The sequence below is a fragment of the Gorilla gorilla genome, chromosome 15 (assembly GCF_029281585.2).
Source record: "Gorilla gorilla gorilla isolate KB3781 chromosome 15, NHGRI_mGorGor1-v2.1_pri, whole genome shotgun sequence".
In the NCBI taxonomy this organism is placed as follows: Eukaryota; Metazoa; Chordata; class Mammalia; order Primates; family Hominidae; genus Gorilla; species Gorilla gorilla.
In genome coordinates this window covers 113,411,089-113,437,665 of record NC_073239.2, presented here as the reverse complement: position 1 = coordinate 113,437,665, position 26,577 = coordinate 113,411,089, and the positions used below count along the sequence as shown (strand labels likewise).

At 44.8% G+C, this 26,577-nt stretch overlaps 1 protein-coding gene across 3 annotated transcripts in view; it reads right to left on the bottom strand.

Moving 5' to 3' along the window:
* AK7 (adenylate kinase 7) overlaps nt 1–26,577 on the bottom strand; it is a 97,393-nt gene that overhangs the window by 9,193 nt on the left and 61,623 nt on the right. For all 3 annotated transcript variants that reach the window (XM_019040006.4, XM_055361898.2, XM_019040007.3), the window contains 5 exons: nt 23,754–23,882; nt 22,012–22,141; nt 8,637–8,765; nt 7,481–7,549; nt 1,565–1,762 (listed from right to left, as the gene is read on the bottom strand). In XM_019040006.4, coding sequence (XP_018895551.2) covers nt 1,565–1,762; nt 7,481–7,549; nt 8,637–8,765; nt 22,012–22,141; nt 23,754–23,882 — 655 coding nt within the window. The remainder of the gene's footprint in view (nt 1–1,564; nt 1,763–7,480; nt 7,550–8,636; nt 8,766–22,011; nt 22,142–23,753; nt 23,883–26,577) is intronic.

Here is a 26,577-nt window from a genome sequence, read left to right as displayed (position 1 = left end):
ACTCCTGACCTCAGGTGATCCACCCACCTTGGTCTTCCAATGTGTAGGGATTACAGGCGTGAGGCACTGCACCCAGTCATTTTTTTATTTCATAATAGTATGTCATGTTATGCCTTAGTGTTGGTAGGAATAACAAAATGACCACTTGTTGAACTCCTTCAATGTGCCAGGCACTTCGTATCTCTCATCTCTACCGTTTGTAACAATCCTGCAAGCCTGATTATTTTCCTATTTCACAGATGAGAAAACTGAGGCCCAGCCACAATTGGAATTAGCTCTCCTGCCTCCTGCTGACATTATCCCTTAGCACTAAGCCTCCCGATACTCCAGGGCTCAAATGCTGTCCCATTGGGCAGTTGGGGGTAGAGAGCAGCCCCTGGAGGCCCAAGGTGTGGGCCTGGCCAGGAAGCTTCCACCAGGCAGAAGCTGGTTCTTTCTCACCAAGCCCATAGGAGGAATACGTGCGAAGGTCCAGAAAACCAGAAAGGTAGGTCAGGGGTTCAACAAGCCAAGGGAAGTAGCAGCAGCTGTGAAAGCTGAGAACTGGAGCCAGGAATGATAATGGTGACGATGAGGCCGACGTGATGCGGGATCACGAGTGCTTGCTGCGTGCTAAGCTCAGAGCTGTGTTTACAGGAAACAAGAAGGAACGCAGTGAAGAGCTATTTGCTCTTCTGGGTAGCTACGGGGATGGGCTGGCCAGTCAGAAGGCCGGGGAAAGGTCTGGAAGAGCACCAGTGCCCAATAATTTAACAGGGACAGAACACTGCCCCCAAGGAACCTGGGGAAATGGCCCAAGCAGCCAGCACCATACACACATTTCTTTAAAAAAAAAAAAGAGTTTGTCGGCCAGGCACGGTGGCTCACACCTATAATCCCAGCACTTTGGGAGGCCAAGGTGGGCAGATCACGAGGTTAGGAGATCGAGACCATCCTGGCTAACACAGTGAAACCCCATCTCTACTAAAAATACAAAAAAATTAGCCAGGCGCGGTGGTGTGCACCTGTAGTCCCAGCTGAGGACTACAGGGAGGCTGAGGCAGGAGAATGGCGTGAACCCGGGAGGTGGAGTTTGCAGTGAGCCGAGATGGTGCCACTGCACTCCAGCCTGGGCAATAGAGCAAGACTCCATCTCAAAAAAAAAGAAAAAAAAATTAATCAGGCATGGTGGCGTGTGCCTGTAGTTCCAGCTACTTGGGAGGCTGAGGCAGGAGAATTGCTTGAACCCGGGAAGCAGAGGTTGCAGTGAGCCAAGATTGCACCACTGCACTCCAGCTTGGGCAACTGAGCGAGACTCCATCCCCCACCCCCCCAAAAAAAGGATTTGTCATTTGACTTCATAATATATCCATAAATTCTCATACGATAATAACACCCTCCCACCACCAAATCCCCACATAGAATGACTCCCCAGGAGGAGTGCCCCGTGTATTTCATGGCTTCCTGTGCCCCAACCCACGATTACACTCCCCACCCTCCCCCAGCCCCACAATTACAGCTAGACCTGCACCAAGCTTTGCTGGGGGTCCTGGACATTCACATTATCCTTGAATTCATTTCATACCAATATGTATCGGGTGAATTTCAAGTTCATCAAAATAGTTGAAGACAGTCTCATCGTCGATATTGATGTCCCGGTAGTTGCTCAGAGCCCGGAGGAATCGGTCTTGGCTATAGTGGGTCCCCGCCACGATGCTCTCGGGAAGGTTTATCACACGCTCCTTCAGAAACTCATCCGAAGCATCCAGTGCACAAACGAATTCTGGGGAGAAGGACAGACTCCAGAGTTGGCACAATACAGCGCAGCTAAGTAGCAGGGTGCTGGAGAACGCATGGCCCCCTGGTTACCAGCCAAGACCTCCAGTTGCCACAAATAGCCTGTCCAATGGGCTTTGCTGCCTCTCATGGAGGATAAATAGATGAAAATCACCGCATTTCCAGAGACCACCCTATGAGGCCCAATTAGTATTTTGTGCAATCTATTATTTTCCCTTTCTTCCCCCCTCCCTCTCTTCCTTCCTTCCTCCCTCCCTTCCCCCACCCTCCCTCTGTCCTTCCTTCCTTCCTCCCTTCCTCCCTCTCTAACTAATAAAAGCAGCAGAAATCATAAGTAGCAAATCTCAGATACCCTGTGATATCAGCTTCCTAGTTAATTTTCACATTGTCTCTTTTCTCTTTTTTAAAAAATACATACATATATGTATGTATATTTATTTTAGAGAGATACAAGGTCTCACTATGTGCGGGCTGATCTCAAATTCTTGCCTTAAGCAATCCTCCCGCTTTGGCCTCCCAAAGTGCTGGCAGGGATAAGCCACGGCTCCTGGCCTCACGCTGCCTCCTATCCAGCACAATTATCACAGGCTTCCAAAGAGAGCTGTGGCTACAAGCAAAATGCTTTGATGGCCAGTTTGCCAAATTAATAAAAATGGGAACTTCCCTTGGAATTTTCATGGATCCAGCTCTTTCATCAATGCCATTGGCTATGAAACACTTACGTTCAACATGTTATGGTCAGCACTTATCAAATTCAACACACAGATCATGTTAATAATGATGACCATTTTACCCACCTGTGATTTTCTTTTAAACTGTGAAAGCAGCTGTTCCTCCAGCTTCTAGTACAAATTCAATGGATAATTGTTGAGTGAATGAGAGATTCAAGTGTGGATCAGTGAAATAAACTTTCCAAGGTGAGTTGTGATTCTTAGACGTTCTCAACTACAGGAGCTGGGTATACTGGTGCCCAGATCAGTGTCTGGGTGCATCACAAATAGCTTGCTATCTATTAGAGCTCAACAGAACTTGGGAATGATTTGATTTTTCTTCTAAAATTGTATTGGCTTATAACATCATAATGCCATTCTCGTTTACTTGCATTCTAATAAGCTTCCTTGAGTGGGTGAAAAAGGTAAGTGTAATGGGGAAAGCCCACAGGAGGTGTGTCCCCGAGGCATGTGGACATGTGTGAACATCATCTGCTGCAGATGTTCACTGTGAAAACAAAGGCTGAGACAGCGTGTGGAATAAGATCCTATAAATTCATAATAGTTTGATACTACCTCCATTCTGCATACAAGAGGTGTTTTCGCAAGTAAGTTGTTCCTATTTTTTGCTCATCTTTTACCATTTGATTGTCATGATTTTCATGAGTGGCTGCCTTTTGAAAAGGAAGGTAGACATCTGAAGCCCCAAATGCTGGTACGGTACTGAAATCAAAAGGATGTCAACAGATTCGCTGAAAATTGAATCCATTTAAGCTCTATGATGTCGGACATCTATATGAAAACTTATTTTCTTTTTAAATTTTTCCCTAACATGATACTCATTTGTTAGAAAATGTATGAATTATGTTAATAATCTATGAATTTCAAAAATATATTCTATCTTTCTTCCAGGCTGATTGGGAGGTGGAAGATTCCAGTTAATCAAATAATGAGTAACATCCTTGGCTTTCCAATTTTCAAAGATTTTTAATATGATAAAATATACTTCTCACTAGATGATTTTTTAAAAAATGTTCATTCTCTTTATGACTCAGAGAACTTCAAGATTCTGCAGTATCTCAAGACAGTTATTCAGAACATCTATTGTCCTTGCACTGGCTAACTGTGGATAGCGAGTAATAGATTTCTGCTTGGTAAGACCGTAGATAACAAGGAGGTCACTGTATTTGGCTATCTGGAATCACATGAAAAATCTATGGTTTTTTTTTTTTTTTTTGAGACAAAGTCTCGCTCTTGTCCCCCAGGCTGGAGTGCGGTGGCGCGATCTTGGCTCACTGCAACCTCTGCCTCCCGGGTTCAGGTGATTCTCCTGCCTCAGCCTCCCAAGTAGCTGGGATTATAGGCGTGCACCACCGTGCCTGGCTAATTTTATATTTTTAGTAGAGATGGGGTTTCACCATGTTGGCCAGACTGGTCTTGAACTCCTGACCTCAGGTGATCTGCCCACCTTGGCCTCCCAAATTGCTGGGATTACAGGTGTGAGCCACCGCGCCGGGCTGAAAAAGCTATGTTTTAACAAATTTCCAAATATTCATCAGGTAGGTACAACTTTAAACTTATCTCCTTCAACCAAGAGGTCTTGAAAGAATCAAACTGGACATAGGCTAACAGCAGTGGTAAAATGCAATGGTTGCTCAATGCGAGAGAATACCATCTAGAACTGTATTACCATAGATTGGAATGTGTTTCTTTTATTTTCTGTATCTTATGCTTTGATTTCTTTCTTTTTTTTTTTTTTAAGAGACAGGGTCTCACTGTCACCCAGGCTGAAGTGCCGTGGCATGATCAAGGCTCACCACCGCCTTGACCTCCTGGGCTCAAGAGATCCTCCCACTTCAGCCTCCTGAGTAGCTGGGACCACAGGCACATGCCACCACACCCAGCTAATTAAGAATGTTTTTGTGTGTGTGGAGATGGGGGTCTTGCTGTATTGCCCATGCTGGTCTCCAACTCCTGGACTCAAGCAATCCTCCTGCCTTAGCCTCCCCAAGTGCTGGGATTGCAGGCGTGAGCCATCACACCTGGTCTGTTTTGACATCTTGAGGGGGGCCTTACAGATCTGGGGAGAGACTGCTGTCCTTCCCAGGCCTAGCCAATACCTAAAGATAGTAACAACTTGCTTGGGAATGCCCCTCCTATGCAAGCCACTCAATCCATTTATCTAATCTCACACAGCAAGCCAGTATTTCCCTTGCCCTAAATCATCCCAGGACCAGGCCCCAGGCAACTAGAGACCACCCCTAAACTCAAACTAGCCAGTCCCAAACGGTTCACTGTGGCCTGTCTTGGCTTTCCCAAAGAAACCCCAACAACGGCATTGATCTAGACCTTTCCCCTTGTTCTTGCTTCTGCCGCCTGACCAAACCCGGCATTCCCCATGTGCCCCCATCTCTAGGGAATCCTAAGCATAAATTATTTCAATGGCATTGACCTCTCTATGTCACCATTCAGTTCCCTCCCTCAATTAAAATCCTACAAGTACAAATGAAACAATGCCCTACTTTCTTTCAGGGAAATAGAAAATAAAGACAATTTCTGAAAAGTTTGCTAACAACAGATTAACGTTCCAAATAGATTACGTCTTAGACGTGTTTGCACTGTGTCCAACAAAGAATGGAAAGTCCAGTGGCCTACGTTTAAGAGTCTTTGGTCACTTGACCTCTGTGCTTCCATTTCCTTATCTCACAGGCAGGTTTCATTAATTGTTTTGGAGGCAGTGGAGTGAGAAGACCTGAGTTTTAATTTAATCCCCCTACCATTTACTAGTGAGTGGACTTGCATAAATCTCTAGGCTTTAGCTTCTGGATTGGGTAAACATGGGTGTAATTCCTGCCTTGCAGGATTGTGGAAAGGTTCAATGAGTGCCTGGCACATGACAAATTGTGCACAACCAATTGCCAGTTGAACTGAAATGTATCCAGCTGCCTGGATGTTATGGGTGTTATGATTTAGCACAGAGTTTGCAATGAGTGAATATTGCCTAGAAGTGATAAACAAAATGCACTGGACACACCTACCTAGAATTTAATAATCAACAATAAAGTAGATGAATAAACTTTACTTTTTATTTTATTTTTTTAATTAATTTTTTGAGACCGGTTCTTGCTCTTTTGCCCAGGCTGGAGTGCAGTGGTGTAATCAGGGCACCTGCAGCCTTGACTTCCCACACTCAAGTGATTCTCCTACCTCAGCCTTCCAAGTAGCTGGGACTACAGGTGCATGCCACCACCCCCAGCTAATTTTTTTGATTTTTTTTTTTTTTTTTAGTAGATATGAGGTCTCACTATGTTGCCCAGGCTGGTCTCTAACTCCTGAGCTCAAGAGATCCTTCCACCTTGACCTTCCAAAGTGCTGGCATTACAGGCACTGTGTCTGGCCAATCAACTTAGCCCACAGGCAAACAATAAATATCCATCCCCAAGGATGACTGCTATCTGGTGGTCTCAGTCCTTCCGGAAGCTTCTCTGCAAACTGTGCTGGACCAAGAGAAGAAAACAGCCACAAGCTGCCTTCCTTGGGGACTTGATACCAGTGAGCAGGCAGGCCCTTTTCAGTTACAGCCTTGTCCTAAGTTGCTGAAAATAGCTTTTCTTCTAGTGATCATATGACCCAAAATGATTCCCTATGAATATCTACCTCAAGCAAACTGACTAAAAACAACAACACTTTTTAACGTTTACAGGAAGGTCACAAGAAATGCCTGCTCAGTACTAAGTAAATCCTGTTGTGTACGATAAATTGCTTATGCTTTGCTTTCAAGAGTACTTTGTGAAATCCCTGTGTAAATATGTGATAGAGTAAAACCACTGTGGAGTTAAGAGTGAACTGAAAAGCTTTTGACCTGAGCAATCTCAAGTCAGAAGCTGAATGTCTTTTGGAAGAGATGATGGCATGGTTAGCACCAAAACCAGGGCAGGGAAGGAGACTACATGACTCGGGAAGTCAAGCCATCAACAGATTTGCTACCTTTTGCTTTGTTACAGGAGAGAGCAGTGGAAGACAACGTTCCCACAGGGATTTCTATTCATTTCAGCAATTTAATATTCCTCATGTTTATCTATTGGTGCATTCTCTAGTTTGCAAGTTTATGCTTGAGAATGTCTTTTAATTTTTTTCCTAAAAAAAAAAATCCTACTTTATTAAACTCAAAAAGATTCTTTCGGCACAAAAGGGGTATTGGGCTACTCTAGGCACACTGCCTATGGTGTAGCCCTGCTCCTTAAGAAGTAGTAAAAAAAAAAAAAAAAAAAAAAAAAAAAAAGAGCCTGGGCAAGGTGGCTCACGCTTGTAATCCCAGCACTTTGGGAGGCCAAGGCGGGTGGGTCAGGAGATCGAGACCATCCTGGCTAACATGGTGAAACCCCGTCTCTACTAAAAATACAAAAAAATTAGCCGGTCATGGTTGTAGGCGCCTGTAGTCCCAGCTGCTGGGGAGACTGAGGCAGGAGAATGGCATGAACCCGGGAGGCAGAGCTTGCAGTGAGCTGAGATCGTGCCACTGCACTCCAGCCTGGGCAACAGAGCAAGACTCCATCTCAAAAAAAAAAAAAAATTAGCTGGGCATGGTGGCAGGCACCTGTGGTCCCAGTTACTGGGGAAAACAAAGAGAAAAGAGAGAGATGTCAGACAGCATTCTTCTTTTCTTTTGAAACAGAGTCTCTCTCTGTCGCCCAGGCTGGATTGCAGTGGCGGGATCTCGGCTCACTGCAATCTCCGTCTCCTGGGTTCAAGTGATTCTCCTGCCTTAGCCTCCCGAGTAGCTTGGACTACAGGCACACGCTACGACACCCAGCTAATTTTTGTATTTCTAGTAGAGATGGGGTTTCGCCATGTTGGCCAGGCTGGTCTTGAACTCCTGACCTCAGGTGATCCACCCGCCTTGGCCTCCCAAAGTTCTGAGATTACAGGCGTGAGCCACCGCGCCCAGCCCAGAGAACATTCTTTTAAATGTGATCTTGGGGAAATAAACTTACCAGGTATAATTAATTTATCAAAGGGAAACATTCTGCCTCTGACTTCATCTTCCTCCTCCTCATCTTCCTCTAAGAAAACAAAATATTCCTCATTGTGTTTATTAATATATTACTACTATGGATCACAGCAAAAAATTCCAAATATCTTAAGTAGCAAGCACTAATGAAAACTAGCCATAAATAGCACATGTATTTTAGAAATAATCTCACAAACTAAATGTACATTGATAGATGCATGGATAAAGAAAATGTAGTATATACATCCAACAGAATACTATTCAGCCTTTAAAAAGAAGGAAATGGCTGGGCATCATGGCTCACACCTGTAATCCCAACAATTTGGGAGGCCAAGGCAGTAGGATCACCTGAAGCCAGGAGTTCAGAGATCAACCTGGCAACAGGGTGAAACCTCCAAAAAAATTTTAAATTAGTTGGGCGTGGTCATGCACGCCTGTAGTCCCAGCTACTTGGGAGACTGAGGCAGGAAAACCGCTTGAGCCCAGGAGGTCAAGGCTGCAGTAAACTATGATTGTATATATCACTGTGCTCCAGCCTGGGTGACGGATGGTCTATTTTTTTTTTAAAGGAAATTCTGCTATATGCAACAACAAGGATGAACCTTGAGGACATTATGCTAAGTGAAATCAGTGACAGAAAGACAAATGCTACATGATTCCACTTACATGGGGAACTTGAGTAGTCAAATTCAAAGAATGAAAGAGTGGGATGGTGGTTGCCAGGGGCTGGGGAGGGGAAAAAACAAAAGTTACTAATCAACAGGCGTAAAGTTTTAATCAGGCAAGATGCATAAGCTCTAGAGGTGTGCTGAACATCACAATGCCTATCGCCAACAATAATGTATCGCACACTTAAAAGCTTGTTCCGAGGGCAGATCTCGTGTTAAGTATTTGTGCCACAATACAATAAAATAAAAATTTTAAAAATGTGTAAAAGGCTATGCACCTTGAGCCACCATCCAGGGGGGAAAAAAAAGAAAAAAAAAAAGCTATGTAAAGAAAGGTGAGCCAAAGCTCAAAAATAAATAGTCTCTCTAGTTTTCTGTTTACTTTAATTGAGTGACTACTTCTCTGAACAATAAAGTTGCAACTTATCTGAATATAAATACTCAAAATAGAACACTCAAACTCAAACTTACGATTGAACAGGTCTTTTGCTTGATCATAGGTCTTTGGGAATCCATCCAAAATATAACCTTGATTCCTGCAAGGCATTGATTTTAGCTTTTCTTTCATAAATCTAATTATATATTGATCATCTAGTTGACCTGATAAAAAAGCATATATGTATATATTACTTATAATGTATCACATTCTACGTAAGAGTTGTTTTAAAGTTATCTCAAAAATTGTTGTGTAGTCAAAGGTACTATTGGAAATCCCTATTTTGCTTTTTTTTTTTTTTTTTTTTTTTAAGGAGACGGGGTCTCACTCTGTCGCCCAGGCTGGAATGCAGTGGTGTGGTCATAGCTCACTGCAGTCTCAGCCTCCCAGGCTCTGCAATCTTCCCACCTCAGCCTCCCAAGTAGCTGGGACTATAGGCGCTTGCCACCACGCCCCACTGATTTTTAAACGTTTTGTAGAGAAAAGGTCTTGCGATGTTGCCCAGGCTAGTCTTGAACTCCTGGCCTCAAGCAATCCTCCCACCTTGGCCTCCCAAAACGTTGGGATTACATTTTGGCCCTTAAAGTAAAAAATATGTGATTTTGTATTTTGAACATGACGTGAATTCTAATGCACAGTAATGTAGGAGAACCCAGTGAACTTGTCTGCAAGAAAGAGCATGGGTGAGTGCCGACGTCTGCACTTTCAAAGTGTTCTGTAATCCCAATTTTTGGTGAAATTGATTGAGGAGCAGCAACTGGAGTAATGCAGAGAGCTCCCCCCGCCCGCAGGGTTTCTGTTTTGATATTACACCTCTGTAACCTTACTATACAATAATAAATGCTTCTGTTGTGAGAATTGTGAGATAGCATTCATGTATGTTGCCAGCACATGATTTACTAAAAGAAGTTGCTGGATTTGACTAACAATCAAACTTGACCCGACCCTCAAAGGCACTTTTCTCTGTAACCCTTCAGAAAAGAACACGGCTCCCTTCTCCGTGTCTTTTCCAGTTGGCATTTCTGACCTCAGCCCCACTGGACAGTTCCCTCTCAAGCCCTGACACTGGGTTCCTGGCACTGCTTGGGAAGGATGAGGAGGGAGGAGTTTGTTCTAAAACTGGCACAGTGGTTTAATAACAATATGATGCAACTCCACCACAATATCCATCACTCCATCATAATTATTGAACAGCTACAATGTTCAAAACGCAGCCCCATCCTTACCTTGCTTAATGTGTACATTATAGTAATGTAAGTTTGACAAGTTAGGGAAATTGATCTTCAAAGCTCTTTCCAGAGTTTGTACTATTCCTTTACTTTATCAGTGAATCTATTATTCTTTTACCTTATCAGTGACTCCCCCTCCTCCTCTCCCTCCTCATCCTTCTCTGCCTTCTCATCCTCCCCCTCTTCCTTCCCTCCTCCTCCCCCCTCATTTTACATAATGTAAAATAAATAATTTCAGGCTTCTTTTTTATTACTCTATCAATGACAATAAACTGATCTAATTAAAACACCTCTCCCGGCTGGGCGCGGTGGCTCACACCTATAATCTCAGCACTTTGGGAGGCCAAGGTGGGTGGATTACCTGAGGTTGGGAGTTCGAGACCAGCCTGACCAACATGGAGAAACTCTCATCTCTACTAAAAATACAAAATTAGCCGGGCGTGGTGGCACATGCCTGTAATCCCAGCTACTCGAGAGGCTGAGGCAGGAGAATCGCTTGAACCCGGGAGGCAGAGGTTGCAGTGAGCCAAGATCGCACCATTGCACTCTAGCCCGGGCAACAAGAGTGAAACTCCATCTCAAAAACAAAAAACAAAACACAAAACACAAAACACCTCTCCTTTCTTCTGCCTTTCCGTGTCACACCATCCATTAGGCAGTAGCAGGTTCCGAAAATAACTGTCTTTCAGAAATTTAAATATTATGGCTAAGACAAAAAAAGATCTTAAGTATTATTTAACATAATGAAATTCCTCTGAATGATTCTACATTACTTCCCAGTAAGGTTCACAGGGGTGCCAAGAAATGAAGCCAAATAAAAACGTGTCAAGGTGTCTAAGTCTGGTTTTATTTAAGCCGTCTATTTTCTTTTTTGTTTTTTGAGACAGAGTCTCACTCCGTTACCCAGGCTGGAGTGCAGTGGTGCAATCTTGGCTCACTGCAACCTCTGCCTCCTGGGTTCAAGAGATTCTCATGCCTCAGCCTCCCAAGTAGCTGGGATTACAGGTGTGCACCACCACGCCCAGCTAATTTTATTTGTATTTTGTAGTAGAGACAGGGTTTTGCCATGTTGGTCAGGCTGGTTTCAAACTCCTGACCTCAGGTGATCCACCTGCCTCAGCTTCCCAAAGTGCTGGGGTTACAGGAATGAGCCGCCGCGCCCGGCCTAAGTCTATTTTCATTTTTCAAAGGCTTTGTTGTTAAATTAAAGGCACTTAATCTAGAAATCTAGCTGCAATTCCCTTCAATGCCTCCCTCAGTTTATTTCAGGCCCTGAGCTTAGCCACTCATTTCTGCTTGATTCGGAAGGAAAGTGCTCAGTAATTAAGAAGGGACCTCCAGCAGCATTTTTTGGTAATTATGGGATGCTTACGAGGCATGACCCAGTACACAAAGGACCCAGTCCAAGTGCCTTTCTCTTGAGAAATGTGATCTCTTAGGGATAATCTCATGACCTTTGGCCAGGGTTCAGCTGTATGGCAGGCAACTGCGCTTTCTGTTTGAAAATGAATGAGCACAGCCCTCCTACATAGCTTTTAAAAATGTCATCCTGCATTTTCTAAAAAAAAAAAAAAAATTAAATGTATCTTTCAAATACCAGTAATATTTAAAATGTTCATATGAACACATATTCATAATTACTAAAACATGTTTAAAAATAGAGAGCTGCTCCCCTGAGCAGTGGTGGGAATGTGAGGGACGGCATTTGGGATGACAGCCTGGCTTCTGTCCCCTCATCCCCAGGAAACTGTACTGTCTTAACTGATGATGACCAAACAGCAAGCAGTGATTTCACAAAGGAAAGAGTGCAGGCCGGGCGTGGTGGCTCACGCCTGTAATCCCAGCACTTTGGGAGCCCGAGGCAGGTGGATCACGAGGTCAGAAGATCGAGACCATCCTGGCTAACACGGTGAAATCCCGTCTCTACTAAAAAATACAAAATAATTAGCCGAGCGTGGTGGCATGTGCCTGTAGTCCCAGCTACTCGGGAGGCTGAGGTAGGAGAATGGCATGAACCCGGGTGGCGGAGCTTGCAGTGAGCCGAGATCGCGCCACTGCACTCCAGCCTGGGTGACAGAGTGAAACTCCTTCTCAAAAAAAAAAAAGGAAAGAGTGCAAAAGCTATGTATTTGTAGGAAGTCTGCCTCATGAGAGAGATCACCCTTCTTTCTGTTTTTTTTTTTTTTTTTGAGACAGGGTCTCACTCCTGTCACTCAGGCTAGAGTGCAGTGTTGGGATCTTGGCTCACTGCGGCCTCTACTTCCTGGGCTCAGGTAATCCTAGTGCCTCGCGCACCACCATACCCAGCTAATTTTTTTTTTTTTTTTGTAGAGACAGGGTCTTGCTATGCCGCCCAGGCTGGTCTCAAACTCCTGGACTCAAGTGATCTTCCTGCCTCAGCCTCTCAAAGCGCTGGGATTACGGGCGTGAGCCACCGTATGTGAGCCACCATATCTGACTTTCTTTTTTCTTTATAGAAGCAGAAGCAAAAGTGTTCCACTTGGGTCCCAGTTTGAACTTGGCAAATAAATGTACCTCAGAACTAGAATTATCCATACAGTTATTCTTAAAGATAAAGAGAAATGAAACAAAATGAGTGGCTTTTTACTCAGTTCACCAGGCAATGGGTAAAACTCCATTGTTTGCTGAGATACAAAAGTTTAAAAATCTACATTCTCATCCAGGCAGTTTGATATTTGGATAAATTTGTCTAAATCAGGTAATGTATCTGTAAGCAGCTCAGGGAAGAAATACCTTAAGAAGCAGCAGCCGGGCAGGGTGGCTCACGCCTATGATCCTAGCACTTTGGGAGGCCGAGGCGGGTGGATTGCCTGAGCTCAGGAGTTCGAAACCAGCCTGGTCAACACGGTGAAACCCCGTGTATCTACTAAAAATACAAAAAAATTAGCCGGGTGCGGTGGCGTGCGCCTGTAGTCCCAGCGACTCGGGAGGCTGAGGCAGGAGAATTGCCTGAACCTGGGAAGCAGAGGTTGCAGTGAGCCGAGATTGCACCATTGCACTCCAGCCTGGGTGACAAAGTAAGAAAGTGAGAATCTGTCGCCAAAAAAAAAAAAAAAAAAAAAAAAAGCAGCAGCAAAAGATGGCTTTTGGAAGAAATTTTGGAATCTTCAATTTGATCTAATTAATATGGACACATTAATATTCCAAAATCTTTCATATTGCACTAATTTGTTAAAAGAACTGTGTATTGGAGTTTGCAATTTAAAACTAACTGAGGCACGACGGACTTGTTTAAAATATTTTACTTGATTATACATATACACTTTCCAAAATTCTTATGTAATCTCTAGTGGACTTTTAACTGGTCAAAGTTTGTGTTTATGAGAACCTTTGCCTTTTTTTTTTTTTTTTTTTACATATTCGTCTACACTTACAGATTTCCTCAGTAATATTCTGAGTTGTTGGTTATTTGCTTTCAGTTACATTTTTTATTGTGCATGCAGAATGTGCATTGCTGCCCGAGATTTTAGGTTCATTATAGGTTTATTTGGGCAGCATTAGAAAAAAAATACCATAAATCAAGCCAGCATTTTAATAAGGCCAAAACAAAGTTGGTGATCTAAAGGCTTGTTAATGATATGGAGTTTCTACATGACGTTAGTGAAAAATGAGGGTTGTTTTCTATTAGGAAAATGAGCAACTCTCTCCGGCCGTGTATTTTTCGTGTTAATCCTGACAGTTCACCAATGAGCTAGTCATGAAGAATGTAGGCAGTTAATATCCCTCCAGGAAAGGGCCAGGTGCTCACACCTGTAATCCCAGCACTTTGGGAGGGTGAGGCAGGAGGATGGCTTGAGCTCAGGAGTTCAAGACCAGCCTAAGCAACATAGGGAGATCTCATCTCTACTAAAAATAAAAAACAAGGCCAGGCAGTGTGGCTCACGCCTGTAATCCCAGCACTTTGGGAGGCTGAGGCAGGCGGATCATGAGGTCAGGAGATCGAGACCATCCTGGCTAACATGGTGAAACCCCGTCTCTACTAAAAAATACAAAAAAATTAGCCGGGCGTGGTGGCGGGCGCCTGTAGTCCCAGCTACTCGTGAGGCTGAGGCAGGAGAATGGTGTGAACCCAGGAGGTGGAGCTTGCAGTGAGCCGAGATCATGCCACTGCACTCCAGCCTGGGTGACAGAGCAAGGACTCTGTCTCAATAAATAAATAAATAAATGAATAATAAAAATAAAAAACATTAGCCAGGCATGGTACCTACTTGGGAGGTTGAGGTGGGAGGATTGTTTGAGTCCAGGAGATAGGGGCTGCAGTGAGCTATGATTGCACTGCTGCACTCCAGCCTGGGTGACAGAGCAAAATCCTAACCTCCCCCACCAAAAAAACGTCCTCCAATTGTTCCTTCCTATGTTGTATATCATTTGGTTTCTTTTTTTTTTTTTTTTTTTTTTGAGATGGAGTCTTGCTCTTTCGCCCTGTCTGGAGTGCAGTGGCATGATCTTGGCTCATTGCAACCTCCTCCTCCCAGGTTCAACCAATTCTCCTGCCTCAGCCCCCCGAGTAGTTGGGATTACAGGCACCTGCCACCGCGCCTGGCTAATTTTTGTATTTTTAGTAGAGACAGGGTTTCACCATCTTGGCCAGGCTGGTCTTGAACTCCTCACCTCATGATCTGCCTGCCTCGGCCTCCCAAAGTGCTGGGATTACAGGCGTGAGCCACTGCGCCTGGCCTCTTTGGTTCTTTTACTCACCTACTTGAATACTTGGATAAACCATTCACCAGGTAAAATAAAAGGATTTTATTTTAATCCTTTTACATAAAATAATCTGAACTCTGACAAGTTTCATAAAAGCTTTTTGGCATTAATCTACTTTTAGTGTATTGATAAAACAAACAAAAACAAACATGGTTTTCCTTTACTTTGACAAAGAAATTTAATTTTTACCTTATTTGTATGGAATTCCAGAATTAATGTATTTTTAGCCTTTTTTTTTTTTTTAAACGGAGTCTTCGCTCTGTCGCCCAGGCTGGAGTGCAGTGGCATGATCTCGGCTCATTGCAAGCTCCGCCTCCCGGGTTCACGCCATTCTCCTTCCTCAGCCTCCTGAGTAGCTGGGACTACAGGCACCCGTCACCACGCCCGGCTAATTTTTTTGTATTTTTTAGTAGAGATGGGGTTTCACCGTGTTAGCCAGGATGGTGTCGATCTCCTGACCTCGTGATACGCCCGCCTCGGCCTCCCAAAGTGCTGGGATTACAGGCGTGAGCCACGGCACCCGGCCTTATTTTTAGGTCTTTAATACAGTGTTTCTGCCTCTCATTTGTAACTACATGCATTACTCTTGAAAGCAAGTAAACTCACTGAATTGTTGTGTAATAGTCGTTTAATTATTGCCTGTACAAATGTATATTGAGGTAAAATAAAACTGACAAAATATTTCTAGGGTACAGTTGGATCCATACTAAGTGGCTTGTCAAGCTAGATACATCCTTAGTGGGTCTGGAGACTTGGTCATGAATATCCTTTGTCCTAACCAGAGTGACTCCATCTTGAATAAAGGCCAGATAAAGCCAAACCTGCTGGGTGACATTCCCAGGGGGTTGAACACTTTTGGTCACAAGATATTTATGGTTGAGGGACTGAGTTAATGATGCTAACTAACTAAAGACCCAGAACTTATGGAAATGTCCTGATATTTTGAGAACAAAAAGCATTCTTAGTTTAAGAATAGGTTTTGCTTTAAAGATAATAGTACACTTGTAAATTCTCGCTGAAATCAATAGTAACATAGCATACTTATGTTCTTAAGTAACATAAGAAACAATACTAATAGCCTGTCACAAGTTGACCATAAGCCTTTATAATAAAGTACACTATTCTCTCTCTTTCTCCTTTTTTTTTTTTTTTTTTGGGACAGGGTCTTGCTCTGTCACCCAGGCTGGAGTCTCGGCCACACCACAGCCTTGACCTCCCGGGCTCAAGGGCTCAAGCCATCCTCCTGTGTCCCCGCCAAAGGAGCTGGAACTATAGGCACGCACCACCACGCCTGGCTATTTTTTTGTATTTTTTGTAGAGGTGGGGTCCTGCTATGTTGCCCAGGCTGGTCTGGAATTTCTTGCCTCAAGGGATCCTCCCACCTTGGCCTCTCAAAGTGCTGGTGTGAGCCACTGCGCCTGGCCAAGTACACCATTCTTAACAACCTATACACGCAAGCACTGTTTATAGTATGGCCTTCCCCCTTGTGCTTTCTGAAGACGCCCTACTCTGTGACAGAGTAGCTTTCAATAAACTATCTCTTCTCACTGGGGGGTATTCCTTCTCTTGTTTTCTGAGGACACCCTACTCTGTAATAGAGTAGTCTCTAATAAACTATCTTAACTTCACTATACTCTGCGGCTCACCCTCAATTTTTTCCTGCGTGAGATCTAAGAACCTGCTCCTGGGATCTGGGATGAGACCCCCTTTCTGGTAACATTGCACCAGGATCGAATTCTCAGTGACTGTCATGCAGCCATGTCCAGGCTTCCACGGACACAGACTGTTCGGTGGTGATTCCCACCCTTCCCTGTTATTGGTGATACTGTACTTTGTGTAAGTTTTTAGAGTTTACAGTGCAATTTCATTCATGTTCTCTCGGTTATCATTATGTTACCTCAGTTAATCCTCCAAGCTGGTGGATTTATTCTGGCTTCTCCTCTCCTTTTTTCCTTTTTTTTTTTTTTTGAGAGAGTATTGCTCTGTCGCCCAGGCTGGAGTGCAGTGGCGTGATCTCAGCTCACTGCAAGCTCCGCCTCCCAGGTTCACACCATTCTCCTGCCTCAGCCTCCCGAGTAGCTGGGACTACAGGTGCCTGCCACCACACCCGGCTAATTTTTTTGTATTTTTAGTAGAGACGGGGTTTCACTGTGTTAGCCAGGATGGTGTCCATCTCCTGACCTCGTGATCCGCCCGCCTCGGCCTCCCAAAGTGCTGGGATTACAGGAGTGAGCCACCGCGCCCGGCTCCTCTCTCTTATTATTATTATTTTTTTTAACACAGGATGAAACAGGTTCAGAGAGAGGCAGTGACTGGTCTGAAGTCAGGAACTAAGCAAGTGGTCAAGCCATGCTTGGTGACTTCCAAGTGCATTCTTCATCTTCTTGTTTAATAAAGTCTTGTGGAAGATGGTATGTGAAACAGTGAGTCTCAACAGCAGAAAAGAACGCAATGTTAATTCATGAGTCATGGTTCTGATTAGACTTCCACTGCCAAGGTTAACTGGTTTTTTGTTTGTTTGTTTGTTTGTTTTTTGAGGCGGAGTCTTGCCCTGTCGCTCAGGCTGGATTGCAATGGCACAATCTCAGCTCACTGCAACCTCTGCCTCTAGGGTTCAAGCGATTCTCCTGCCTCAGCCTTCCGAGTAGCTGGGATTACAGGCGTCCACCACCACACCCGGCTAATTTTTTGTACCTTTAGCAGAGACAGGGTTTCACCATGTTAGCCAGGCTGGTCTTGAACTCCTGACCTCGTGATCCGCCCTCTTTGGCCTCCCAAAGTGCTGGGATTACAGGCATGAGCCACCAAGCCCAGCCAAGGTTAACTGTTTTAAGAAATTTTGCCTTGATTACAGTAATAATATGCATTTTGTTTAAAAAAAAATTAGATAGCTGCAAGCCAAGATTTTACAATGACCCATGTACAGTAGAGACATCAATAAGTTGGTACATTTACAGACTTTTCTTCCCCTTTTTATTTTGAAACTCAGAAAAGTTGATAGTCCAATGATCACCAGGAATCCTACCAACTAGATCCAGTAATTTCACAGTGCTTTTGAAATATGTAAAGTGAGCACAAAATCTGTAATTAGCACACTCTATGGTGTAACAAAGCCCTTATTTTGCTGCACCGTCAGGGGCCGATGGGAGTGGAGTTAGGACATGGAGGGGCCTCACTGTGGGACTGGGAAACTCGTTTTGCTAGAATCATTGGAATCATGTGATAACAAATGCAGTCATGTGAGGGAAAGGTGAGGTAACCTCAGTGCCATGGGTTCAAAGGTCTTGTTTTGTTCAAACATAGGCAAGGTCCATGTTTTCGTCTCAGGTAAATACGGATAGGAGGGATTTTTGGACACACTTGAGAAAGTTAAAAGGAACCGAATGATTCTAGTCTTGTAGGAAGTGGGGAAGTGGGGAGTCACATGTGGGTGAGGAGCTTTGAGGGACGCTGGCTGTTCTAAAGATGTATCTTCCCCACACGACCACTTCCTCTGCCCCCTCCCAGGGCCCCTCTTACATCTCTCTTGACAGAGGCTGCTGAACCTGTTTGGCCTCTCACACCTGGGGGAAGAACAGAGTGCGAGGACAGGCCCTCTGGAGCCTGGGGGCCTCAGTGAGTGTTCTCAGCTGGGCACTATCTCTGCTCTAATTCTTGTTCTGTGTGGTCACCTCCCCAAGCGTGAAAAGAGCTCAGTTGGTACTTAACTGTTAGGTTAAGCCTTGGATAAGATTTCTGGGCCCTTGCAAAGGCCAATTATATAAGTCTTTGTCAATAAATAATGCTTGGCCAAGCACAGTGGCTCACGCCTGTAATCCCAGCACTTTCAGAGGCCAAGGCAGGCAGATCACTTGAGAATAGGGGTTTGAGACCAGCCTGGCCAACATGGCGAAACCCCATCTCTACTAAAAATACAAAAAATTAGCTGGCCATGGTGGTGTGTGCCTGTAATCCCAGCTACTCAGGAGGCTGAGAATTGCTTGAAGCCAGGAGGCAGAGCTTGCAGTGAGCCGAGATCACACCACTGCACTACAGCCTGGGTGACAGAGTGAGACTCATTCTCAAAAATAAATAAATAAATAAATAAAGTTCAATGTTTGCTGAGTCCTGTTAGCATGATTATTAGACATTCTTGTCTCTCCTTAGGGGATGGAATAGTTCCTTGCTCCTGGCACCCCGTTTCTAGCCTTACACCCCAGCTGTAAGCTTTACTTACACATGGCCATGTACACTGTGGCTTCCTAAAACTCCCAGTCCCACACCCCTCAATGTGACCTTGACAGATTTCCTTCCACAGATGTCCTCACAATGGAATGTCTTATCTTGTTTTTTCCACCTCACCCAAAAGGTAAGCATCAGAACTCTGCTAGACTTTTTTTTGTAGACATGGGGGGTCTTGCTATGTTGCCGAGGCTGACCTCAAGCAATCTTCCCACCTTGACCTCTCAAAGTGCTGGGAATATAGCATGAGCCACTGTGCCCAACTCCACTCTTTTAGACTCTCTAAAACCAACATAGTGCTCCCCAAATGTCTTATGGGAAGGCAGAGGCAATGTTACAACCCCAAGCATTCATCTGGGCACTCCTTTCTCCTCTGGGAAATCTCTCTGGAATTCTAGATGCCATTTCCTTCTGGTGCAGCTCACAATGAAGCAGAAACCAAGACTCAGATGATGGGCTGGTTTCAGCGGACACTTGGTGTTTGCATGCAAAACCACCTCCTCCATCCCAGAAAACTAGGTTGTTCTGGTGGAGGGGAGGAGGAGAGAGGTTCAGGGCTAACCTGGCCTTCAGGGAAAGGGTCGGGGGACTAGAGACCTCCATGGAAGCAGGCAGTGACAAACATAAGGAACCAGGACCAGGGACCAGAGTGAACCCTCCTTAAGCTGGCCAATGGCAAATAGCCCCGGACAGTCGCGTGCTCCCTGAGTGGAACATGGGTGACGTGGACACCTGGTAGGGAATGGGATGAAGTTAGGAGAGGGAAACTAGGTCTCCAACCCAGGTGGAGGTGAGTAGCTGGGAAGAGGACAACCTCTGCGGCAAAGGGGTGGAGTACCAGAAGACCAGTGATGGCCATGGAGGCAGTCAAGAGCCATGCCCCAGCGGTGCAGTGGGCAGTTCTCAGTAGGAGAATCTCAAGAGCCCTTGAGAGATGACAAAGGAGCAGCAAGCATGCCGTCTGTCACCCAATGCCAACTTACATCCGAGTTGGCCACATCCTTCTCTGTCCTTCTCCCCCGTCCTTGATCCCTGGAGGATCAGAAATGGCCACCAGCAAGAAGGGAGGAGGAAGGAAGAGGAGAGAAAATAAAGGTGGTTGAGAAGACGGCAAGGGGAGAAACTGCATTAGATGAGTCCGAAGGCGATACTACAATAACCAGATGATGGAGGATCTCAACTGTCCAAGTGTAAAAATGATGAAATGGCTTTATTTTTCTAATAACTGCTACTGACTGCTTTCCTGCAGGTAGCAAGATCCCTTAGAGACCTCTCAGTTCAAAACCCAGTTTGTAATTATTTGATTGGAATAGACTTCCTAAAGCATGAATAAACAAAGGGGCTACTCACTATCTAAGAGTTGCAATGGAACCAGCCTGAAATTCTATCCAAGGGAAAGAATGAATCCAGTTTGAGTTTAAAGCGACACCTTACTGTGATTACTTTGTTCAACAAACTGGCTACAATGAATCACTAAGTGAGTAAGAATAATTTTCCATTTATTTATACATCTTCCTGTATTACGTATCGGCCCATTTCATTAATCCATTTTTTTCTTTTCTTTCTTTTTTTTTGAGAGGGAGTCTTTCTCTGTTGCCCAGGCTAGAGTACAGTGGTGCGATCTCAGCTCACTGCAACCTCTGCCACCCAGGTTCAAGCGATTCTCCTGCCTCAGCCTTCCGAGTAGCTAGGATTACAGGCACCTACCACCGTGCCTGGCTAATTTTTGTAGTTTTAGTAGAGATGGGTTTCATCATCTTGGCCAGGCTGGTCTTGAACTCCTGACCTCGTGATCCACCCTCCTGGATCACGAAGTGCTGGGATTACAAAGGGATTACAAAGGGATTACAGGCATGAGCCACCGCGCCCGGCCTCATCCATTTTTTTCTATTAAGGATTTCATAACTCTCTTATCAATTTGCCTGAACATTTTATATATTAAGGATATTAATTTATCATATCAGTGGCAATATTTTTTCTTGGTTTGTCCAATTAAAAGGACAACCAACTGATTGGTTGGAGTGCAGTGGTGTGATCTTGGCTCACTGCAACCTCTGCCTCCTGGGTTCCAGTGATTTATGAACATATGTGTGATTTTTTTTTCTTTTTTTTTGAGATGGAGTCTTGCTCTGTCAATCAGACTGGAGTGCAGTGGCACGATCTCGGCTCACTGCAACCTCCACCTCCCGGGTTCAAGCGATTCTCCTGCCTCACCTTCCCGAGTAGCTGGGATTACAGGCACGTGCCACCATGCCCAGCTAATTTTTGTATTTTTAATAGAGACGGGTTTTCACCATGTTGGCCAAGCTGGTCTCAAACTCCTGACCTCAGGTGATCTGCCCAACTTGGCTTCCCAAAGTGCTGGGATTACAGGTGTGAGCCACCGTGCGCAGCCGATTTTTTTCTTTTTAACTTAGGAAGTTCTTCCCCATCCTACCAACAGATCATCACCAAAATGTTAACAATGAGATTATGAAGGAATTTTTTTTATTATAATTTCTGTACTTCACCTTTTTTTTTTTTTTTTTTGTTGAGACAGGATCTTACTCTGTCACTGAGGCTGGAGTGCAAGGGCATGATCATGGCTTACTACAGCTTCAATCTCCCGGGCTCAGGTGATCCTCCTGCCTCAACCTCCAAATAGCTGGGACTATAGGCACATGCCACGATGCTCAGCTAATTTTTTTTTTTTTTTTTTTTTTTTGAGACAGAGTTTCACTCTTGTTGCCCAGGCTGGAGTGCAATGGCGTGAAGTTGGCTCACTGCAACCTCCGCCTCCCAGGTTCAAGCAATTGTCCTGCCTCAGCCTCCTGAGTAGCTGGGACTACAGGTGTGCAGCACCACACCTGTCTAATTTTTTGTATTTTTAGTAGAGATGGGGTTCACCATGTTGGCTAGGCTGGTCTCAAACTCATGACCTCAGGTGATCCACCCGCCTCGGCCTCCCAAAGTGCTGGGATTACAGGCATGAGCCACTGTGCCTGGCCATACCTAGCTAATTTTTGTATTTTTTTGTAGAGATGGGTTTTTGCCATGCTGCTCAGGCTGGTCTCAAACTCCTGGCCTCAATTGATCCTCCCACCTCAGACTCCCAAAGTGCTGGGATTACAGGCATGAGCCATGGCGCCCGCCTGTAGTTCAGTCTTTTTTTTTTTAAACAGTCTTTTATAACCAGATTTTTAAAAATAGCCACTGTTCACAAGACCAGCGTGGCTCTCTGCTGGGTGTGTGTTACCTGCATTCTGCTCCATGCTCTCCTTGATGCCATCTAGGAGCTCCTGTGCATCTTCCACATTCTCCTCCTCCTCTTCCTCTTCGACTTCTTCATCTCCTTCCCCTACATCGTTAGGGGCAACAATCGCCTCCTGCATACCACAGGGATATTCACATTGGATGATGCCCCACATTCATTTGCTACTCACAAATCAGCTGGCAGGTGATCCTGGAAAAAGCTTGGGATCCAAATAGGACATGTACCCTATGACAGCTGTCATGCAAAATTTTGCAGGATGCACATATCCACAAAGACACATGAGATCCTTGAGGTTTTTCTTACAGCATATTTAAGAGAATAGTATATTTTTGTGCTAATGCCAGAACTGCTTGAGTCAACATTTTTCTAATGTGTTATTCTAAGGGATTGGGTTGTATCTTACTTGAAGGAACCACATGTTGCAGAAATCAAGACTTTTAATAATCATTTATGAAAGCTACCTCAGTATCTGCCATTTCCAATAAAATGATACAAAGCAGTTTATAAATAAAGTTTGATAATACCCCGAGAAACATACAACACTAATAAAACACCTATAAGTGTTCCAGGCAACAGAGAGAACACAAGCTATACTTCGAACCACAGCTGGAGGCAGACTGAATTTCAAGGGCAACCCACGGAAGCTGCTTCCGTCTCAGAGGACAGCCCTGTAGAGTGTTGTGTTTTCATAACTGGGGGCAACAAGAACATCCAATTAAAATAACAAATCTCCTGTTTACTGACATACAAAATTAGTTGCTTGTTTATTATAAAACTAAAAAAAGCATTTCTAAAATGTTAAAATTCCCAATAAAGTAGTTAAAAGCCATTTCAGGCTGGGCACGGTGGCTCACACTTGTAATCCCAGCACTTTGGGAGGCCAAGGCGGGCGGATCACCTGAGCTCAGGAGTTCAAGACCAGCCTGGCCAACATGGTGAAACCCCGTCTCTACTAAAAATAGAAAAATTAGCCGAGCATGGTGGCACACACCTGTAATCCTAGCTACTTGGGAGGCTGAGGCAGGAGAACTGCTTGGACCCAGGAGGTGAAGGTTGCAGTGAGCCAAAATCGTGCCACTGCACTCCAGCCTGGGTGACAAAGCAAGGCTCCATCGCAAAAAAAAAAAAAAAAAAAAAAAAAAAAAGCCATTTTACAAGATGGCTCTGAAGGTAAACAAGGAAGCTCCTTTCTTTCCCGAAGCCAAAGCAAAACCTTTGAAGGCCAGGAAGGCAGTGCTGAAAGGTGTCCACAGCCACAGAGAAAAGAAGATCCACACGTCATCCACCTTCTGGTGTCCCAGGACACTGTGGCTCCGGGGGCAGCCCAGACATCCTCCCAAGAGTGTCCTCAGGAGAAACCAGCATGACCACTCTGCCATCATCAACTAACTTCCCCCGACCCCTGAGTTGGCCACGAAGAAGAGGACACAAACACACACTTGTGTTCATTGCGGGTGCCAAAGCCAGCAAGCGCCACATCCAACAGGCTGTGAAGAAGCTCTCTGACACCAGTGTGGCCAAGGTCAACACTCTGCTCAGGCCTGAGGGGGAAGAGAAGCCAGATGTTCCCCTGGCTACTGATTAGGACGCCTTGGATGTTGCCAACAAAATTGGGATCATCTAAACTGCATCCAGCTGGCTAATTCGAATCATATACATCTTTATACCCTAAGAACAATACAGTAATTAATTAAAATGCCCAGGAAAATAGTTTAAAGTGTTACCAGTTTTGCTATGGCTTCAGAAATGACATCCTTCAGTTGGATGTGATGCAGTTTGTAGTACTTGGCCAATTCTTCAGCAATACTGGATTTTCCCACAGCAGGAGGACCAAGAATGCAGATCTTGATTGGCTGAAAGAGGAGAGAGTAAGGAACATACAGCAAGCTCTGAATGATCTGTAGCTAGACAGAGTGGTTTTTTATTTCAGGGGAGTGCTTTTTTTTTTTTTTTTTTTTTGAGACAGAGTCTCACTCTGTTGCTTGGGCTGTAGTGCAGTGGCATGATCTCGCTTACTGCAACCTCCACCTCCCAGGTTCAAGCGATTCTCTGCCTCAGCCTCCCGAGTAGCTGAGACTACATGTGCGCACCACCATGCCCAGCTAATTTTTGTATTTTTTGTAGAGACGGGTTTTCTCCATGTTGGCCAGGCTGGTCTCAAACTCCTGGTCTCAAGTGATCTACCCACCTCAGCTTCCCAAAGTGCTGGGATTACAGGTGTGAGCTACCACGCCTGGCTGGGAGTGCCTTTTGAAAATAGTCTCTGGACCGTGCAGGCTAACTCTCACTCTTCTGTGGAGACTCCAGAGTCACGCCTCTACCCCCACCACCACCACCAGGGTGACTGCCACATCATCCCGAAAGCGTCTGCCCCCTGGTCAGACAGTTCATGTTCTGGTTCATGTCCATTCATTCAGTAGGTATTCAATAGGCACCAACTACATGGGCTGATCTGGGGCTGGTGGATAGGGCCACATAAGAAGATGTATCAGGAACAACTCAGATCACTAAAGAGTAAGTGCTCAGGAATTACACACTGCCAGTTTCACACGACAGTGCACAGCACAGGGCATTGTGCTACCTTTGGAACAGTAACAAAGCAAAGAATTTCTGGTTCGGTGTGCAAAGGGCCTACTTTACTGCCTGAATACTATTTCTGTACTGAATTTGGTCTTTAATTATTTGTTTTGTTTTGTTTTGTTTTGTATTGAGATAGGTGCTCCCACTGTTGCCCAGGCTGGAGTGTAGTGGTGCAATCACAGATCACTGCAGCCTCGAACTCCTGGGCTCAAACCATCCTCCCAGCTCAGCCTCACAAGTATCTGGGACTACAGATGCACACCACCATGTTCGTCTGATTTTTATACTTTCTGTAGAGATGAGATCTCACTGCGTGGTTCAGGCTGGTCCCAAACTCCTGCACTCAAGCAATCCTCCTGCCTCAGCCTCCCAAAGCGTTGGGATAACAGGTGTGAGCCACTGCACCTGGCTTGGTCTTTAATTACTATTATTATTGTTACTATTTTGAGACAGAGTTTCACTCTTGTTGCCCAAGCTGGAGTGCAATGGCGTGATCTTGGCTCACTGCAACCTCTGCCTCCTGGGTTCAAGCGATTCTCCTGCCTTAGCCTCCTGAGTACCTGGGATTACAGGCGCACGCCACCACACCCAGCTAATTTTTTGGTATTTTTAGTAGAAATGGGGTTTCACCATGTTAGCCAGGCTGGTCTCGAACTCCTGACCTCAGGTGATCCACCCTCCTCGACCTCCCAAAGTGGTAGGATTACAGGTGTGAGCCATTGCACCTGGCCAATTATTTTTAACACAGTTAATTTATTCTAATTTTTAGGCCAGGCATTGTGGCTCATGCCTGTAATCCCAGCAGTTTAGGAGGCTGAGGTGGGAGGATCCCTGGAGCCCAGGAGTTTGAGGCGAGCCTGAGCAATATAGTGAGGTCCCCCTCTCTACAAAAAACGAGGCCAGCTTCAGCAATATAGTGAGATCCCCGTCTCTACAAAAAAAAAAAAAAATTTTTTTAAATATTGGCTGGGCATAGTCACATGTGCCTGTGGTCCCAGCTACTTGGTGGCCCAGGCTGAGGCAGGAGGAGTGCTTAAGCCCAGGAGGGTCTAGGCTGCAGTGAGTCGCAGTCCTACCACTGCACTCCAACCTGGGCAACAGAGCAACACCCTGTCTCAATTTTTAAAAAATTTATTCTAATTTTTAAAAACATACCCATTTAAAAAAAAAACACCATTTCTCCTGCTGATAAACTTGATTGAATGCTAAAGAAGCCCTATGGTGTTCATAATCAATGAGTAAATATTCATTTCTAACAGAGGTCAAAATATCAGTAACATATAGTTATTTATTTCAAAATGGTCCAAATAGCTGTAAAACTGAGGGCCAATATTTTGCAAGGTAAATTTTAGAATTGCGCTCATGAAAAGGATTTGCATTGGTAGAGTGTCTGTATGCTTACAGATTATATAATTTCATCCACCAAGTTGGTTAATATCATTACTACCATTTGACAGGTGAGGAAACCACGACAGTGAAGGAAGTAGGCAGCACACAGGATGGTTCTGGCTAGCAGCGCTGTCCCATCGGATAGGGAGGATGGATGGTTCTGGTGAGGAGTGCGGCCCCGTCAGATAGGGATGATGGCAGGCAGTGGAAGGAGGCAGGTGTGAAGGAAAGCAGTTCCGGAGCTGAGTCCTGACGAGCAGGGCTGGGCCCCTGGAGAGGTGCACTGCATTCACCAGGGCCTGAGAACCGGCTGTCAACTGAGCAAGTTCAGGTGTCTCATTTGTCCACGGACCAAGGGTGGGTCCTTTCTCCTGGCATGGGCTCACTTTATCCAGGTGTAAAACCAGGATGCCAATCTATTCATTTATTTACAATGAGAAGTATGACTGCCACTGAATCAAATACTCCAAGTCCACATATTTGGTACATTTACTCCCTTCAAGCAGATGGACACTGGGAGCCAAGTCTTATAAGGCTGCTTGATGAGCTTTGATCAGAACAAGGGGAGTAGGATGAACT